Source organism: Gossypium raimondii, chromosome 5 (assembly GCF_025698545.1).
Source record: "Gossypium raimondii isolate GPD5lz chromosome 5, ASM2569854v1, whole genome shotgun sequence".
Lineage (NCBI taxonomy): Eukaryota > Viridiplantae > Streptophyta > Magnoliopsida > Malvales > Malvaceae > Gossypium > Gossypium raimondii.
This window is the reverse complement of record NC_068569.1, coordinates 7,352,446-7,369,745: the sequence shown is the minus strand read 5'-3', so window position 1 is coordinate 7,369,745 and position 17,300 is coordinate 7,352,446. Positions and strand designations below refer to the sequence as shown.

Here is a 17,300-nt window from a genome sequence, read left to right as displayed (position 1 = left end):
TTAGAATATATAAACTATATTTTAAATATTTAAATATTTGTAATTAGTATTTTAAAAAAATATTTTTTAATTTTAATTAATGATTTTAACACAATTGTAATTAAACACCAAGAAAAAAAAAGAAAAATACTATGTTATTGGAGGGGTGAAAAAGTAATTAAGTATTAAAAAATACTTTTGGGAGGGAAAAAGCTAAAATTTTTAGCTTCTCCTTCTCAGCTCCTTTTCAGAAGTGCTTTTGAAAAGGACTTTTAAAAAGCTAAAAATTTCAGCCAAAAACAGCTTGTTCTTCACAGTTTTTCTTTCAAAAGTACTTTTGGAGTCAGAAGTATTTTTTTTAAGCAATGAAGAACTAGCCCTCAATATTTGAAGAGTGGGGGGCGCGGTATCGGTTGAGCAAAATGCCCTTGCTAGCTAAGCAGCCAATAAACCTAAGATGAATTGTTGGACTTTCCTTTCTATTTAGACAAGTTTAAAGCCCAATTTCAACAGTTTCAGTGTAGTTAGTACTGTACAATATTAATTTCCCAAAGGGCCCAAGAGGCGCATTGCTTCCTTCCGCCAAACTTTACTTACATGATGAAAGGTAAGATAGATATGATGTGACCAAAAACAGAAGTGAAATTATTAAACTTTACTTATTGCAAAGCAATAAATTGCAGTTTTGTTATGCAGAAAATCTGGCTGCTTTTCAACCAAAAGAAAAACCATCATTAAAACTCCACAACCCACTATCCTATACGCATTTAAACATATATACATTAATAGGCAAAGAATATTAACATTCGATTTCCTAACCTCTTATAAAGACGAATTCAAACATATGAACTTTGTATGTAAATGTATAAAAGATGTAATACTTGATTTTTTTTTCTTAAATAATTTGATCACATAAGTAGAAAATTTTGAAGAAGAAACTGAAGTTTTAGTTTGCCAAAAATTGTGATGGTTGTTGCAAATAGATTAAGATGATTGGTAGTAGTAAGCAAATAAACTTGTTTCATTGCGTGTTAACTCAGCTTTGTTTTTGTTAAACCATATGCATAATGACCAAATTAGCCACGAAGAGCTACCTTCGGATTCTGACCATTTACAACTGAATTTCGCCCCATTTACCATTTCATGAACCAAATTAGACCAGATGGCGTTTTAGTCATTTTAATTGCAAAATTGACCTTCCAATTCATATATCATCCCATATATACATTAGTACACTAAGGCATGTTAAATTTTTTTTTTATATATATAAATAAATATATATACTCTTAAATTTGAGAGAATCTCTCTAAAAGCTCTACGCAAAGCCCTCTCTTTTTCTTCCCAGGGAAAAAAAATCTGAACATGTTTCAGTAGGTTTTTATAAAGAATAGAAGATTGTGTCTATTCGCATGTCGATGTCGTTTGTTTTGTGTTGGCACATTGTCTAAAAACAACACACTTTGAAACTTCTTTACTTGCCTGTAGATTTTCTCATCAGGTAACACATGAACAACTATCTACCTGCTCCTTTTCTTTTCCTTCCTTATCTCATCGAAGCTACCATTGAACACAAAGCTGTTTGTTCCTTTCTTTGTTTAGTTATTGCATATTAGTTGCCACTATTCCTTGCAGGATCCTATTGTTTATGTTTTTCTCATGGTTTGTGATATATATATTGGTGGTGTTTATAATTAATGGGTTTTGCTCTTTTTGATGAATTGTAACATAGTTATCGTAATTCTTGTTTTGCTGGAGTTAGCGGGTTTTGTTTTTAGATTCAATTGGGTGTCTTTTTTAGGCTGATGGGTCCTGTAAGAGGGTTAAAGAAAAGAAGAAAGGTAGAGAAGAAACCTGAAGAAAATGCCTCTGCTTCTTCTGAGATGGAACGGTCTGTTGATTGGTGGGATGCGCTTTCCAAGAGGATGAATGGTATGTTTTCTTTTAACAGTTTTACTGTGTCTGACTCTTGAACATTTTCTTTTTCCTGTTTTTATTGTCTTTATTTTGAACTGTTCTTTTTGGTTACCGTGTATTGGTATTTGCTTTAGTTAGTCATTCATGGCATTGCAGATATATAAACTTAATAGTTGACAGATTTTCAGGTCATGGCTGAAGACAAATTTGACTGGCTTTACAATTTATATCGTTTTCGATTTATATATGAATGCATAGGAAATACATTTAGGACCATGTATGCAGGATCCCTAATCTGACTTTCAAGTGGTTCTGTTAACCTAACACTCTTTTTTGTTAATGTTATTAAATGGGGAAGAAGATTGGTTTAGTTGTTAACAGATAGCTAATGAAGTTGAAAAACTGATTCTCATCTTACATTTGAAGTTTGTGATTGGATTTACTTTGAGGAAAGCTTTAAGTTATTAATGGAGACTCTGCAAGTGAGAAATGGAGTTGTAAATAAAAGGGGCTTGTTATTAGTTCTTTCTAGATGACTTTTATTGTTTGTGAAAGCAGATTGTAGATAACTTGACTATACATTTGTAATAGCCAATGTAGGTGAACAAACAATCTTTTTTCTTATTCTTCTTCCTCGTCCTTTTTATTGATTTATCTTAATTCTTTATCCTTTCATCTTGAAGATTCTTCTCTTTTGGTTTATGTTAAATGCTTTATCCATTGGTCCTTTTGAATATTGTTCTTGTTCTGCCAGAAACATGCCATCAACAGAATGAGTGGTCTTTCCATTTCTTGAAATATTATCTTTCACATATATGTAGTCCTTACTTGTACAGTCATTACATGTTTTGATTGAAAATGCTACAGAGCAAGTAAATCCAGAATAATAAGATCTTTAACATGAAAGGTTACTGATAAGATCAATCAAGTTATTTACCAGGTTATTAGGCAGGAATTAATTCCCTTCATATTCTGCATTCATGAGTTCAACCTGCAACGCCTTGTATCATTCAAAATAACAAGGGTTTCAACTGGTCAAACTATCGCTTAATGTGTTCTGATAAATATGTCACTTCTTGATGAGAAAGTGCTTGTGTTCAGAACACTGAATTCTTCCTATTTTTTATTACTCTTTGTCCATGTATCTGTTTCCCTTGTTTTCTTTGATTGTCTTCTCAGTGCTGGCTTCTATATGCTGGTTTAATATCTTGTGATTCTTGTCGTTTTACATTGAAATTCAATACACCATGCAAGGGCACATTAGTTTTAGTTACCTGGAAAATGTTAAAGAAATGGCTGATAGTTACTTTGAACATGTTAAAAGAATGGCTGGTAATCCTATGTTTCACTTACCAGCAAGTTCCATAGGTTGAAATTTTTTATTTCTCCCATTTTCAAGCTATACACAGATGATATTTTTTCATAACATTTGTTTTTAGCTACGGTTCACAATTCAGTAGATTACATTGACTAGTGTCAGTTGAAAAACAATGGGATTTGTCAATGAGGAGAGATTAAGAAAGAAGACATAAGATAAGAGTTAAAGAGCTTGACGCAGGTCAGTAGAAACTAAGCTTTGATTGGAAAAGTAATTGCCAATTAAGCTAATGTGTATGCTCTAACCAATCCAAATAGTCCTCTAATCAAATTCATGATGTTGGTTGCCCTTGTTCCATGAGCCTTCTTTTCTTGGCTCTACCCGGATAAGACGAAGAGGACCGCTCTGAATTTAGTAACTTATCTTCCTTTTTCTTTCTCAACAAGATGTGAGTTGTCTTTACGATGAGGAGTAATAGGAGAATGTAGTCATCTTGTTTAATCAAAGCTTCTGCATTGGTATTAGCAGTCTGTCACATTGGTTTCTACCAGTCCCAACTGTAATTGTTGCAAACTAGATTCAACAGACGCTGTCATGCTTCAACTTTATGTGCATCATTTACCTATTTAATGTTCCAATTATAAAAAACTATGCATGTCTACTCTATATTTTCAATTCCTATGGCTGTATATTGTTTAATGAAATGAGACTAAGAAGGTTATATTTTTCTCATTGATACAGTAATCCTGATAGTTGAAATAATGTTCAATAGTTACTAGTGAAATCCCATAGATCATCTACTCCAAGTCTCCAACCCTATTGACCCATGCTATTTGCAGGTCTTCAATCGCCATCTAAAGGTCTGGACAAGTTCAAATCAGTTTTCAAAATTTCCAGAAAAACTTTCAGCTACATATGTTCACTTGTGATGGAAGACATGATGGCTAAGCCAGGAAATTTCACATTTTCAAATGGAAAACCTTTGTCTTTCGAAGATCAAGTAGCTGTAGCTTTGAGAAGGCTAAGCTCTGGTGAATCACTAGTGACAATTGGTGATCTGTTCGGGCTGCATCGCTCTACTGTCTCGCAATTGACCTGGCGCTTTGTAGAGGCCATGGAAGAAAGGGGTCTTCACCACTTGCATTGGCCTTCCACTGATGCAGAAATGATGGAAATAAAGTCCAAATTTGAAAAGATTCAAGGACTTCCCAACTGCTGTGGTGTGATTGACACTACTCATGTTACGATGTGTTTGCCTTCATCAGACCCTGAAAGTAAGGTGTGGCTCGATCGTGAGAAGAATCATAGCATGGTCCTGCAGGCAATTGTGGACCCTGAAATGAGGTTCAGGGACATTGTTACCGGTTGGCCAGGGAAGATCGACGACTGGCTGGTGTTTCAGAGTTCAAATTTCTATAAACTGTGTGATAAAGGAGAGAGATTGAATGGCAAAAAAGTTGAGGTGTCTAAAGGATCAGAAATAAGGGAATACATAATCGGAGACTTAGGCTATCCTTTGTTACCCTATCTTGTTATACCATACAAGGGGAAAGAGCTACCAGAGATTAACACTGAGTTCAATAAAAGACATTCGGCGACTCGGCTGGTGGCACGCAGGGCCTTGGCAAGGCTGAAAGAAATGTGGAAGATCATCCAAGGGGTGATGTGGAGACCTGACAAACATAAGTTGCCCAGGATCATCCTGGTTTGCTGCTTGCTTCACAATATTGTTATTGACTTGGAAGATGATGATGTGCAGGATGAAATGCCTTTGTCTCATGACCATGATTCGGGTTACCGACAACGGATTTGCGAATCTTTTGACATTGAAGGTGTCCACCTGAGAGAGAAACTTTCTGTCTACTTGTCTGGGAAATTACCACCTTAAATTACTTTACCATTTCTGATTCCTGATCGGTAGTTTATTGACATAGAAAAAGGTAAGGTTTAAAATAGGATCTTTGGCAGACAACCATTTGATTGAAGTTGGTTTTCTTTTTGTTTGTTCGATTTAAAATTGTAAAAGTTAACACAATCAAGTGCATTTTTGAAGCAGGCAGGCTCCTCAAATTATAAAGGGAAGACGGGAAATTTTAGATCGCTCAGGGAACGAAATAGGCATGCTTGCTCAATTATACTGGAACATCCAATCCATCCTTTTTAACTTGTGACTTGCAAAACAAGTTAAACGACTGAATATAGTGTTTCTCTTCTGGATTGTTAAGCGTGTTTTCCTTTGCAAGCCCTTTATCTTAAGCCATTATCAAACTCAAAAGAAAACAAAAGAAATCTCATTGACACACACAAACCAAAGCCTCCAAACCAGGGATCATCATTTTGGTTGCAAAATAAACACAATCTGGCTAAGAGAATATACAAAATGAACACAAAGCTATTATATATATTTGAACATCACAAAAGTAACATATTAACTTCTTGAACAAGCAATGTAAGAAACCTAAAATAAAATATACGTCCGAGAATTAAGAAGAGAAGATTCCTATTGAGTTGTGTCCGACAACTTTTAGCATGCTCACCGGTGACAAAATGTGTTGAAGCTATTCCACAACTTAAATTTTAGTACTTACTTTTAGTCGTAGCCTATTCGAACCTTTAGACCGGTGGAAAAATGTATTTAAACACACTTAAACTCGTGTCTTTCTGGTTATTGAAATAATAAATTTACCTATTGAACTTAAACTCAATTAGCTATTTTCTCTGTCTCAATCTTGTTATATTTTGACTTTTGATTATAAAGAATATTTGATATTATTTTTTATTTTAAAAATTTTTAATGAATTAAAATTTAAGATAATATACTTTAAAGACTTACAATGAAATAAATTTTACAGTATTTAATAACTAAATAATTTATATAAAAAAATTTCAGAAATTTCTACTGTGACTGACTGGGACTTACAAACACCAGTTCTTACCTTACCTAATAGTTAATAAAATCTGTATAACAACTGTCAAAGCTTTATTGGCAGCTGTAGTGGACTTTACCATATTTAAGCCATTAAGAACTGGACACGTATCGATAATTCCCTTGAATCCCCACCTTACACCGCTCGTTCAAGATTCTCTTTCCATAAACAAGCCCAAGAAGAACAAAATCGACGAAATCCACCCTTAGATGAAGTTAATCACAAACAATCGACAGCAAGATCCATCGCTGGCAAAACACGTGTACGTTAATGATGTAGGTAACCGTGTCGTGTGATAAAGCAGTTGTAGTCTAACAATTCTGATAATTCTTTTTCACGAGGAAAGATCCGGTGCTCCTCACTCACAAAGCAACAATTAACTCTCTCTCCCTCTCGTTCTGTTCGCCGGTAAATTCATCATAAAATCCTCGCTTTTTTCCGGTGGCGAAGCAAGGTAAAGGTCTCCGAAAATTGAAGGAAATGGAACACTTTTTCTTTAAATTTATTTTTAGGGTTTTTCTATTTCATCAGTTTTATGAAGTTTTTTCTTTTTATCCATTTCATTATCTGGGTTTCTACTAAAACTTTATGGATGTTATTTTCTTTTAACGAAAAATTTCAGGGGAAGCTTTGAATTAGGGTGATCTAAGCAGAGATTATATGCTTTGATTGAGAATTAGAGGAGGAGAAGAAGAAGAAAAGGGAAGTGTGTCATCTCCAGTTGAAGTAGTGGGAAGCTGGAAAGAAATGGTATATCATTTTATCTTCTTTTATGACAAAAAACGGATGGTTATTATTTATTTTCCATTTTATTGTCGGTTAAATTTGCTAAATATTTGAATTTTTTTAACTTAATGAAGTGTGTATGTTTAGCTGATTTATTCTTTTCTGATCTTTAGTAAGTATATGTAAATAAACTTTTTAAAATTATACTAGCAGTGCGAATACAATAGATTTTATATACAATTAGTTTTGCTTTTGCTTTTGCTTTAGAATGATTAAAATGCAACCTTTTTGTTAACGTGAGAAGTGATTGTGTGTGTGTGTGTGTGTTTTCCCAACCCTTAACCATGCTTTGTTGGTTAATGGATCATTGAAGTGTTACAAATAAGCAACTTCTGAGTGATTGTTTCTGGCAGTCTTTTCAGAATAAGAGTTTTTGGATGGCAAAGGGTCCTCCACATGTGTCTGATGGAGATGTAGCATTCGATAATCCTTCAAGAATCGAACCCAAGCGATCACATGGTTGGTTTGTTGATGCTGAGTCGCAGCTGTTCCCTAACAAGAAGCAAGCTGTACAAGCTGCAAACAACAAATCAAGTTCAGGAATTTCTAATTCAAATGTTTCGCCTTGGGAAAATGTTTCCAGTTTTCAGTCTGTTCCTAGCCATTTTATTGATCGGTTGTTTGGTTCCGAATCTGAAAGGTCTGTCAGTTTCACTGAAAGGAACATATCTCCCATAGAAGCAGATAACATCAGACGAAAAGGCATTGAAGATCATTTTGGTGAAGATGCATCTTTTGGTTTGTCGATATCTCCTTCAATTGAAGATCCTGAAGCATGCTTTAATTATGGTGGAATTAGGAAAGTTAAGGTCAATCAAGTTAAGGACTCCGATTCTGGTATGCATGATCCAAAGGAACTTAGTTTTAGTAGGGAAAGTAACAGTGACATGTCTAATATTGAGGCGTATAATGGGGAAAATGAAAATAGTTTCATTTCAATGGGGCATAGCTATGATAAGCAGTGTGATAATGTTGCAGTAATGAGTCATACCTATAACAGGGATGATATGCGTATCACCACTCCTGCCTACAGTAAGGATAATGAAATTCCAATATCAATGGCCAACAGTTATGTTAAAGAGGATGCCAATATTCTTTCTTTCGATGGCTTTCATGAAGAACATGAGATTATCCCTGTGGGCAGGCCTCTTGGTAGCTTTGACCCATCATACTGTCAATCTGCCAATCCAACACTGGAAGACAGTTCCGGAAAACAGCTGGACACATCAGCTGCTAGTTCCATTCCAAGTGCAACTCAAACTGCTAAACTAAGATCTGAATCTGCTGCAAGGACTAAGCCAGAGTTCAAATCATCAAAGAAAGACGCCCCAAACAGCTTCCCTTCAAATGTCAGAAGTTTGATATCGACTGGTATGCTTGATGGTGTACCTGTGAAGTACGTATCCTTGTCACGGGAGGTAACTGGATAGTTCTTTTTTTTCGCTCTATTTAAGTTGCAATTGCTTTCTACCTTACTGTTTTATCCCTGTATGTAATAAGGAGCTTTGTGGAGTTATAAAAGGTTCTGGCTATCTTTGCGGATGCCAATCATGTAACTTTTCCAAGGTGAGCCATCCTATAGTTTCAAAATTGGTGAGCTCAACTTTTTGCTTTCTCATCCATGATTTATATGATTGTGCTTTAGGTGTTGAATGCATATGAGTTTGAGCGCCATGCTGGTTGCAAAACCAAGCATCCGAACAATCACATTTACTTTGAGAATGGAAAGACCATCTATCAAATAGTACAAGAACTGAGGAGCACACCTGAGAGCCTGTTGTTCGATACAATTCAAACCGTTTTTGGTGCACCGATTAATCAGAAATCTTTTCGCATTTGGAAAGGTAAATTAGATTTTATTTAGCTGTCTCATAAAAAAAAAAAAAGATTTGATTTTGTGATTGTATGAGCATGAAAGAATTTTTGCTGCCTTAAAAGAGTCAGGTTGCAATACTGACTCTCTTTTTAACTTCCCACCTTTCCAGAATCATTTCAAGCAGCAACTCGCGAACTACAGCGCATTTATGGGAAAGAAGAATTAAACCTATAGGTTGTTATTTTCCAAACAGGGCCCTCTCTACATGTAAGATAAAGCAACAATCTCTTTGGTGAATCATCATGTGCATAGAAAAATAAACTAATTTAAGACTAGTGTATTTTATGAGAGTGTTTGGGTAGACATGTAAGTGTAAATAAGAATGCAAGTGGAGCTTAGATGCTCATGTATTTAGGTTTTACGTATATGGTGTTATTGGGATTGCATCATATCAGTTTCTCTGCCTAATTTAGAGTAACTGAATCTAAGAGAGAAAATTTAAGTTGTATGGAAGTAACGATTCAGCCGAATTTATTCTGCTTAGTTTTCAAGACTCCTTGCTTCCTGTGGTAAGATTAGGCGGGCATTTATAACTAAACGGAGATGGAGAAATTATGGGTTAGTAATATAAAGAAACCACTTCCATTTTCCATTTCCTTCCCTACCAACAAATGAACTAGTCTTGCAAGCAGTCAGAACTTGGGCTTCCTGACATGAAGGAGCCGAGAGATGGGGAGAAACAGAAGGTTATGTTCTTCACATGACACAAACAATTATAAAGAAAAACACTACATCCTCACACCCTAAAACAAGTTATAAAGAATGACAATAAGAAAATACAGGCACTCATCATCCAGTCACCACAATTAGTTTTCTCTTTCCCCTCCATTTTTTGAAGAAAAGTAGTTTTTAACATCCAATACGTGTCCCACCAGGTTTGAGCTCCCTTAGGTTGAACCACAGCATGCCGGTCTTTGTGCAGCTTGACCAGCCCCAGCTGCCTGGTCAGGTTTATTGATCTTAATTGTTGAAGGCTACAACGATACAAAAATTCACAATCACATTGCAGAATAGGCATGATTTCTAATTATATGAGCCTCAGTTGTGTAATTTTTATTCAAGATAAGGCCGGCCATGTGAATTACCTCAGCCTTTAAGTCAGTATCGACGAGTCTTTGCTTTATGTCCCTTGCTATTGAAAAGAAAACTTCCTCCACATTTAGGTTAGTTTTTGCACTCTGCATGACAATTTGTTTTCAGTATTTAGCATCTCTAATTCAACTAGCAACCACAACCAACAAGCATCACTTACTGTTTCGAAAAATTTGATTCCATACTCGTCCGCAAGAGCTTGTCCCTTTGAGGTTGGCACAGCCTTAAAAAGAGAAAAATGTAGACTAAGATCAGAAAATAGATACATCCATTTAACAAAATGCAAAGCGAGAAATGGGGAAAGAGGTGGGGGATGATATTAGTGCTTTTGTATCATAAAAAATGTGATCAACAGGTTGAATATCACCTCCATTCCTCAGTCCCGAAATCAGGAGACTTGGGAATGAGGACTATGCAAAAAGTGCACAGATCCAGAAACACACTTTGGCTTAGCAAAGACATCTACTAAAATCTTATGGAGAGAAGAAGTATACCCTTTTGCTTTCATCCATGTCTGCCTTGTTTCCGACCAATATCTTGTTAACATTATCTGATGCATGCTGTTCAATGTTGCGAATCCAATTCCTAATATCTGCATGGAGAGAGGCTCTCTGTAAGAGATTTAACATAAAAACCAAGTACTAGAACAACTAAAACAAGAGCAAAGCCTTAATATTTAGCTCATTAATAAAAGACCACCAAATTTGCAAATTTGAATAGAATAAGTTGAAATGTAAGGTCAAACAATTAACTAAACTAAAACAAGAGAATAAGGGATTTACTGTTGAACGAGGATTCATCCGTGACATCATAGACCAGCAAGATGCCCATGGCTCCACGATAGTAAGCTGTTGAAAAGATTGGAGCTAAAAATTAGGCAACAACAGAAACCATTTGCAGGAATGCAACATATGGAATATACATATATAGATCAATGTTAGACAAGTAGCCTAAGATTTAGGTTACCAAAAATCTCGTTAATACTTAATAAGAACATTATTCCATAAGAAAACAAATTGAAAATTTTGAAAGATATGCCCAGACCAGGAAGCAGCATGCCACACAACCATGGTAAACCTCCAATAAAGTTAGATTAAGACCAAAATGCGTCCCACTCCAGGTGGTAGGCATACGACATAGCATTATCATTGTGTATCATACACTGATTTTTAAACCCAAATCTTAAATCCTGAACTCTTGACTTGTTAATCTGGTCTAATAGGATCACAACATTGACTGATAGGCGACATTTCTGGTTCCTTAAATTTTCCTGTAGCATGTGTAGTGTAGGAGACCTTTACTTGAACTAGCTTCTAGGCTTCTTAAACAGGTCGTTCCTGCTCACACATTCAGCTATTGGTTTGTGGCAGCAGAGCACTGCCTCTAAGATATCCTTCTCCCCTGAAAAACGCAGCTTCTTCCCACTCCCCAGCTTGTTATCAGGAACATGTTTTCCAACAAGACTAACCCAACTCTTTTCTCCCCAACTTAGAAAACATGGAATGTTTTCAGCTAAATTGATAGACTAGAAATCTCCATGGTAGATGATGGCAGGGCAATGATTCAACCATATCATTTTCCTCATACAAGTAATATGACCATCTCGGTAAGATTGAAATGAAAGAAATATGCTAACTAAAACACTCACCAGTTGTGATTGTCCTGAACCGCTCCTGCCCAGCTGTGTCCCAAATTTGGAGCTTTATCCGTTTGCCATCAAGCTCAATGGTTCTTATCTTAAAATCAATACTGCAAGTGGATTAATCACGTTGTGAAAGTCATTCATTTAGATAAAATAAGCTAGACAAAGGGTTCCATTTGAAACTACGCACCCAATGGTGGTGATAAAGCTGGTCGTAAAGGAACCATCTGAGAACCGTAAAAGTAGGCAACTCTTACCAACACCTACAAATGTAAATAACATTAGATATAAAGGTCCTAGCAAGCCTTGAATGCATATCAGAGTATCAAAGTTCTATTTTATAAAGGCATCTAAATTTCACAAGAAGGGAAACACATTTCATGAAAAAGAAAATTATTTTGGGCAAAATCTAGAAATCAGATTAATTATAAAGAAATTATGAAATCATCAAAATCATTAACTTCAAATAACCAATTTTTATCGAAATTAAAATACATAGATCTAACTGCTGCTCCTACCTAATCATATACAGCAAAACCGAAGGTCAACAAACCAATAACTACAGAAAAAAAAATTGCTTCTTCGACATTCTATAACTCGGAAAATCTAAAACTTAGCCCAAGGAAACTCATTGAAAGAGATTTGGAGAAACAAAACAGAGAGACACGGAATACATTAAAATGTGAGCTAAATCTAGTTAAACGATAAATTGTTTCGAGAAAAATGCATGGCAGAATAAATCTAAGTGAGCGGAGAAAGGAGAATTCCAAGATCAGTTCGGTTATAAGGAAAACGAGAGATTAAATTGGAAGAAAAAAGAAAGTTATTGTAGAGATCAACGTACCACTGTCGCCGATCAATAGAAGCTTAATAAGGTAATCGTAATCAGCTCTAGCTCTTGCTGGTGGAGCAGCCATCGAAATCCTGCAAACAAACAAAAAAAATCTGAATCAATAGTTCACATTTCTACACTGGAATTCACGTAATTAAATAAACAAATTGATGAAGTCGAAGATAAAACAGGAAAAGTACCAGATCGGATATTGAAAAAGAAAATCAAGAAAAAAAAAGAGAAGTTTCCAAAAAAGGTCAAATCTTAAAGACCATGGTAACAAAATTCAAGTTCTTTTCTGTTTGGCTGGTTTCTTATACTGATTTCTTCTATTTTTTGAAAAAATATAAAAAATAAAAAGCCAAGGAAAAAATTTTATTACCCGCAAAATAGATCTTCTCCGAGGAAGATGGATAGCTAAAATCTGCAGTGTCCGCTTTCCCTTCTTCCTTTTCGTACTTTTTTTTCCCCAACTTTTCAATTCGTTGTATGCGCCGATCACCCCTCGCGCATGCTAGCAAATCCACTAATATCAACGGGAAGAGAAAGTGTGAAAAGACTCTTGTTTTGATGATTTCCTTTATAAAGCAGTGAAATTAATTAATTAACTAATAATCTAAGTATTTTCCCTGACAAACCAAGTAACAGCGCGTGGCAAATGCGTTTTGACATTCTGGCAATTTCCACGTGGCTTATCCTTATTGATGGATGGCTGGTGTGGGCCATAGGGAACCAGAGCTGAAGAAGTGAGCTGGCATCCTAATCATCCTTAGCCTTTAAATACTTAAATTAATGAATCACTTGCAGCTGGGTTTAGAGCAAAAGATCCAGTGTTTCGGTTCATAACAATACTACACAGCACTGCAATCAATCAATCAATCGCAGAATGATCGACGGTAATGAAAAAGATGGGGTCGCCCTTTGATAAATGGATGTGGGAACCAAGTCAAGCTATCCAGTTGGGTTGGACCAAGTTCCTCCCAATTTTCTGCCTTCTTTGTTAAGTAAAAAACAATAAAATTGTGTCTGTCTCGTGCTTGATTTCATGGTAAAGTTGGATTCAATAGTTGACTTCAATTATTAAATGTTTTTATCGAGTCGAATGTTAGCTTTTACTGGATCAAATTTTGTCTAAAACAATTTTACGTGTAATATATTTATGGTGACAATTTTTTGTGTTTTACTTGCAAGACATGAATTGCGTTGTTCTGTCCCAATGATCAGAACTTTATACAAACTGACAGCTAATATATGTAAGGTGTAGTCTTTTTTGATGCCTGCCTGGATCCTGCGAATGGAGACCATCTTGACAAGTAAAAAAGATGGCAATGATTGAGTATATTTAATACTCCAATTACCATTATTAGATTCAAATTCGATCATAAATTCCAACCCCTTGCTTGTTAGTTGAATTATTCTCAAATGATTATGTTAAATAGCCTAGTATTAGGTATATAAGGTTGGATTATCTCATAATCGAATTCTAATTTTATATTAATATATATCCCCTTCCTAAAAAGGTCATTCTCATACGAAAGTGTAGAGAGTCCAGAGAAGAATGACATGGCATAATGCAATAGAAATTGGAAAAATCAAAAGCCGCTAATTCCTAGAATTTCTGGTTTGTAACAAGCCACCACATTCCCCATTATAATCATATTAAAACAAACTAAAGTTTAAAGGAATATAATATATAATAACATATGATGGGCTAGAATGTTAATGCTTGAAGCATATGCTTGGAAGATTCTTTCCCCACACACCAGAAGAATTTCCTTTAAAGCATACAAACCTATCCTTTACTCTTTCTATTTCAGAGACCATTCATTGCCTCAATCTTCAACTGCAATTTCTTCACATGTTTGAGGTCGACGGTGACGGCGGCATCAACGGTGACGATGAGGATGGGGATATATCATGATCGTTGAATAGTAGCTGTTCAATCAGTTGGGCAACTTAAGACTCTTTTGGCAGTTCATCAAGAATGGGGATCATTGTGGCTCAATCCAAGCGTATAAATGACCGGATAATAGTTAAGTTATATTCAGCATTTGCCTGTACTATTTAGTATTTATGCCTGAACTTGAGCTTTCAGAAATGAAAGTGAAAACATTAGTGGTTGAAACTAATATTATTAGAGCTCTTTTTGCACCTTAATTCTGCCGGAAATTATGTTGTTTTATGTTTCATATCAAGGTTGATTATTCAAAAGCCGCAAAAGCATAATTATAGATAATTTAGTACAACCGAAACTCATTTCGAAATGACAAATTATCCCTACGTAAAATCATTATTATTGTCCTCAATTAAAAGGTATATTCAAGAATCCTATAAACGGATTTTTAGGAAATGGCTTCCTAAGTTTCAACCAATTGTCATTATGGGAGAATATCATTAGAAAATAAGAATACACGCGTAATCAAAAGATTTCCCATGACTATCGCAAGCATGGAATGAGTCAATCATCCACATTCTTCCATTTCATCAACAACTTCAGTTATTGGGAAGTAATAGAAGTAAAAGGTTATGTATACATTTTCAAATGAATGATTTGAACATCTATTGCTTCCAATAACTGATGGCAAAGTTAAGTCGTAAAAGTGGATCTCAGCATGTCGAGTCTTGACCAACTGAGGCTGTAGTATATTCTAAGGTTGGTAGTTCACCCAAAAAAGCCGTACATGAGCATTAGGAGGACCTTTTCCTTGTACAAGTAGACAGCGAAGGACACACCTCTGCCTCTGGTGTACTAATTCTGGTGCTGCGTAGCCAATTGCATATAGCAAAGCAACAGTTCGGAATCTCAAACATCATAACCAAAACATAAAAAGTATAATCCCCAAATATAAAAAATTAGATTTGCATAAACACTGATTGACAAGAAGTGCCAATTCCAACATTAAGAGAAATCAAAAATGAAAATCTCAGAAACTTGGTCTCAATAGAAGAAACCAAGTACTTTTCCACCAACATTCTTTCTCCTTGCTTCTTCATGGTCCATAATGCCAGCCGATGTGGTTAGTACAATATATCCGAACTGCAGTGAGAATGCATGTAAATGGCATAGGTTAGCGCTCCCATTTTCGATCGGTTAAACCTTCCATTAGCAAATACAAGACATACCACAATAATGATTTCTTAACCTCGGCAAATACTACTTCATGCAGAGAACAAACACCAAAAGTTTCTAAGCTAACCTATCTTGAAGGAAGCAGCCTGGCGGTCCAACCCTCAATCTCTTTGACTCCAACATCAAAACGAGGACTGATCACCCCACACTTATTCAGTCTCCCGTTCAGTTCAACCACAATTTTGCCAGCTCTGTGATCGTCAACATACTCAAACTCTCCAATATAACCTGCAATGGCAATCGCATTTTCATCTTTACCAGAGATAAAAGTTTTAATTAAAAATTGGTGGAGAGAATAGGGAACAAACCATGCTTCTGCATGACCAAAAGGAACTTGATGATAACTTTGGAGGAAGGCCGGATCATGACCTGTCGTTTTCCCCTCTTCTCTGCATTGTACATGCTCTTGAGTGCATCATTCAAAACACTGACTCTCACCATCCTTTCCAAAATACAAGCTGCTGCGGATTTTACAGTGAATGACAAATAAGCATTTAAAGTTCTCTTCTTTTTTTAAAAAAAAAAAAAAGAGAGTCTAAACAAAAGCAAATGGAAAGCATACGATTCTTTTAAGTTACATGCATTATCTTGTAGCGAACACTAATTCCCCACAGTTATATATCTCCGTCCCACTCTCTTATTCAAACAGACTTGAGAGTTACCATTACCATTCCAATCAAAACCCAACTTTTCTCTCGAATATTACAATTAATCTTAGCCGATTTTTATGCTAACATATAGGCAAGCAAAAGAAACAAAGCAACAACTGTTTTGGAACATATAAAAACAATCGATTCCTAACTTGCTCAAAATACTAAAAAAATCTTTCAGTTTCATTTTGTTTTGTACAAATTACAAAATACAGAGATGAATAACTAAACCAAGTCAATTACGATAATTTAAATCCAGAAAGTGCCTATCTGATTTCAATTGAAGAAATAAATAAATAAGTAGAGCATAAAATTCATAACAAAGATGAAATTTAAAGAGCTGACTTGATATACTTTACCTGAAAGCAAAATTAGCGGCCGCGTCTGTGCTCCGAGTGAGGATACAAAAAAGAAGGCGAGCTAAGGTTTTGGCATGGTTTACAAGTGACAGCGGTTATGTATTTTTAGGGCTGGTGATTTAAAGTTGGCAGTTAGGGGAACATGCAGCTCCAGCTACTGGACTAACACAACCATGATAAGATAGCCCAATAAGATAATGGTATGATGATTTATTTAGCCTTCTAAACTTAAACAAAAAATTATTTTAGTCATTCATTTTATTTTTCACTTCTTTTACCTTTTTGACTTTAGTGTTTTTTTTTGTCAAATCACTCTAATATAAATAAAAAAGAAAACAAATATTAACTTTGCTGACATAGACTTACACATGAATTGCCATGTCAAAATTTAATTAATTTTAATATATTTTTTAAAATTATAATATTTTTACAAAAATTTAAATAATTTTAATAATTCTCTCTATTTTTGAATTTTAGAAAATTATTTGATGTGACATCTAGATGTAAGTTTTGTCAACTTTCTATACATTTTAGAGTGATGTGCATCAATTAAATCAAAAGTGTTTGTGAACTGAGTTTAGACTTAAATTTTCAATCATGAATAAATCTTATTCAACCCGTTTTGCTATTTAAAAATAATGAAAATTGTATATTGATATTTGTATTCTTTTGTAATGAATTTTAGATATAAATAAGAGTATATTATTTTATAAATAGTGAATCGAACTATTTGAAAGCTTGAAGAGTCGGGCTTTAGTTTGAACATATAATTTTTAAATTTTGAAGCTCCACTCG

At 35.0% G+C, this 17,300-nt stretch overlaps 3 protein-coding genes and 1 pseudogene across 5 annotated transcripts; 2 read left to right on the top strand and 2 right to left on the bottom strand.

The window, feature by feature from the left end:
* Positions 1–1,270: 1,270 nt before the first annotated feature.
* LOC105769780 (protein ALP1-like) lies at positions 1,271–5,530 on the top strand. 3 transcript variants are annotated; one of them, XR_008195991.1, is made up of 4 exons: positions 1,271–1,477; positions 1,778–1,908; positions 4,051–5,151; positions 5,265–5,530. XR_008195991.1 is itself a non-coding variant. In XM_012590639.2 (3 exons), the coding sequence occupies exons 2-3, from the start codon at positions 1,782–1,784 to the stop codon at positions 5,097–5,099; spliced, it is 1,176 nt and encodes a 391-aa protein (XP_012446093.1). In that variant the 5' UTR covers positions 1,271–1,477; positions 1,778–1,781; the 3' UTR covers positions 5,100–5,263. The 3 variants fall into 3 exon arrangements, 1 of the variants encoding a protein (XP_012446093.1); XR_008195990.1 differs by having other exon boundaries at positions 5,268–5,529; XM_012590639.2 differs by lacking the exon at positions 5,265–5,530 and having other exon boundaries at positions 4,051–5,263.
* Positions 5,531–6,291: 761 nt separating this feature from the next.
* LOC105768725 (hypothetical protein) lies at positions 6,292–9,291 on the top strand. Its single transcript, XM_012588849.2, has 6 exons — positions 6,292–6,592; positions 6,761–6,888; positions 7,278–8,342; positions 8,425–8,490; positions 8,570–8,768; positions 8,910–9,291. Exons 2-6 carry the CDS (start codon positions 6,886–6,888, stop codon positions 8,972–8,974), a joined length of 1,398 nt encoding a protein of 465 aa, XP_012444303.1. The 5' UTR covers positions 6,292–6,592; positions 6,761–6,885; the 3' UTR covers positions 8,975–9,291.
* Positions 9,292–9,368: 77 nt separating this feature from the next.
* On the bottom strand, positions 9,369–12,920 carry LOC105768727 (ras-related protein RABE1c). The gene is made up of 9 exons (XM_012588850.2): positions 12,749–12,920; positions 12,379–12,458; positions 11,725–11,797; positions 11,541–11,641; positions 10,675–10,740; positions 10,387–10,484; positions 10,053–10,115; positions 9,886–9,978; positions 9,369–9,774 (listed from the first exon to the last, which is right to left on the bottom strand). Exons 2-9 carry the CDS (start codon positions 12,449–12,451, stop codon positions 9,688–9,690), a joined length of 654 nt encoding a protein of 217 aa, XP_012444304.1. The 5' UTR covers positions 12,452–12,458; positions 12,749–12,920; the 3' UTR covers positions 9,369–9,687.
* Positions 12,921–14,804: 1,884 nt separating this feature from the next.
* On the bottom strand, positions 14,805–16,673 carry LOC105768728 (40S ribosomal protein S15a-1-like; annotated as a pseudogene).
* Between the last annotated feature and the right edge of the window lie 627 nt (positions 16,674–17,300).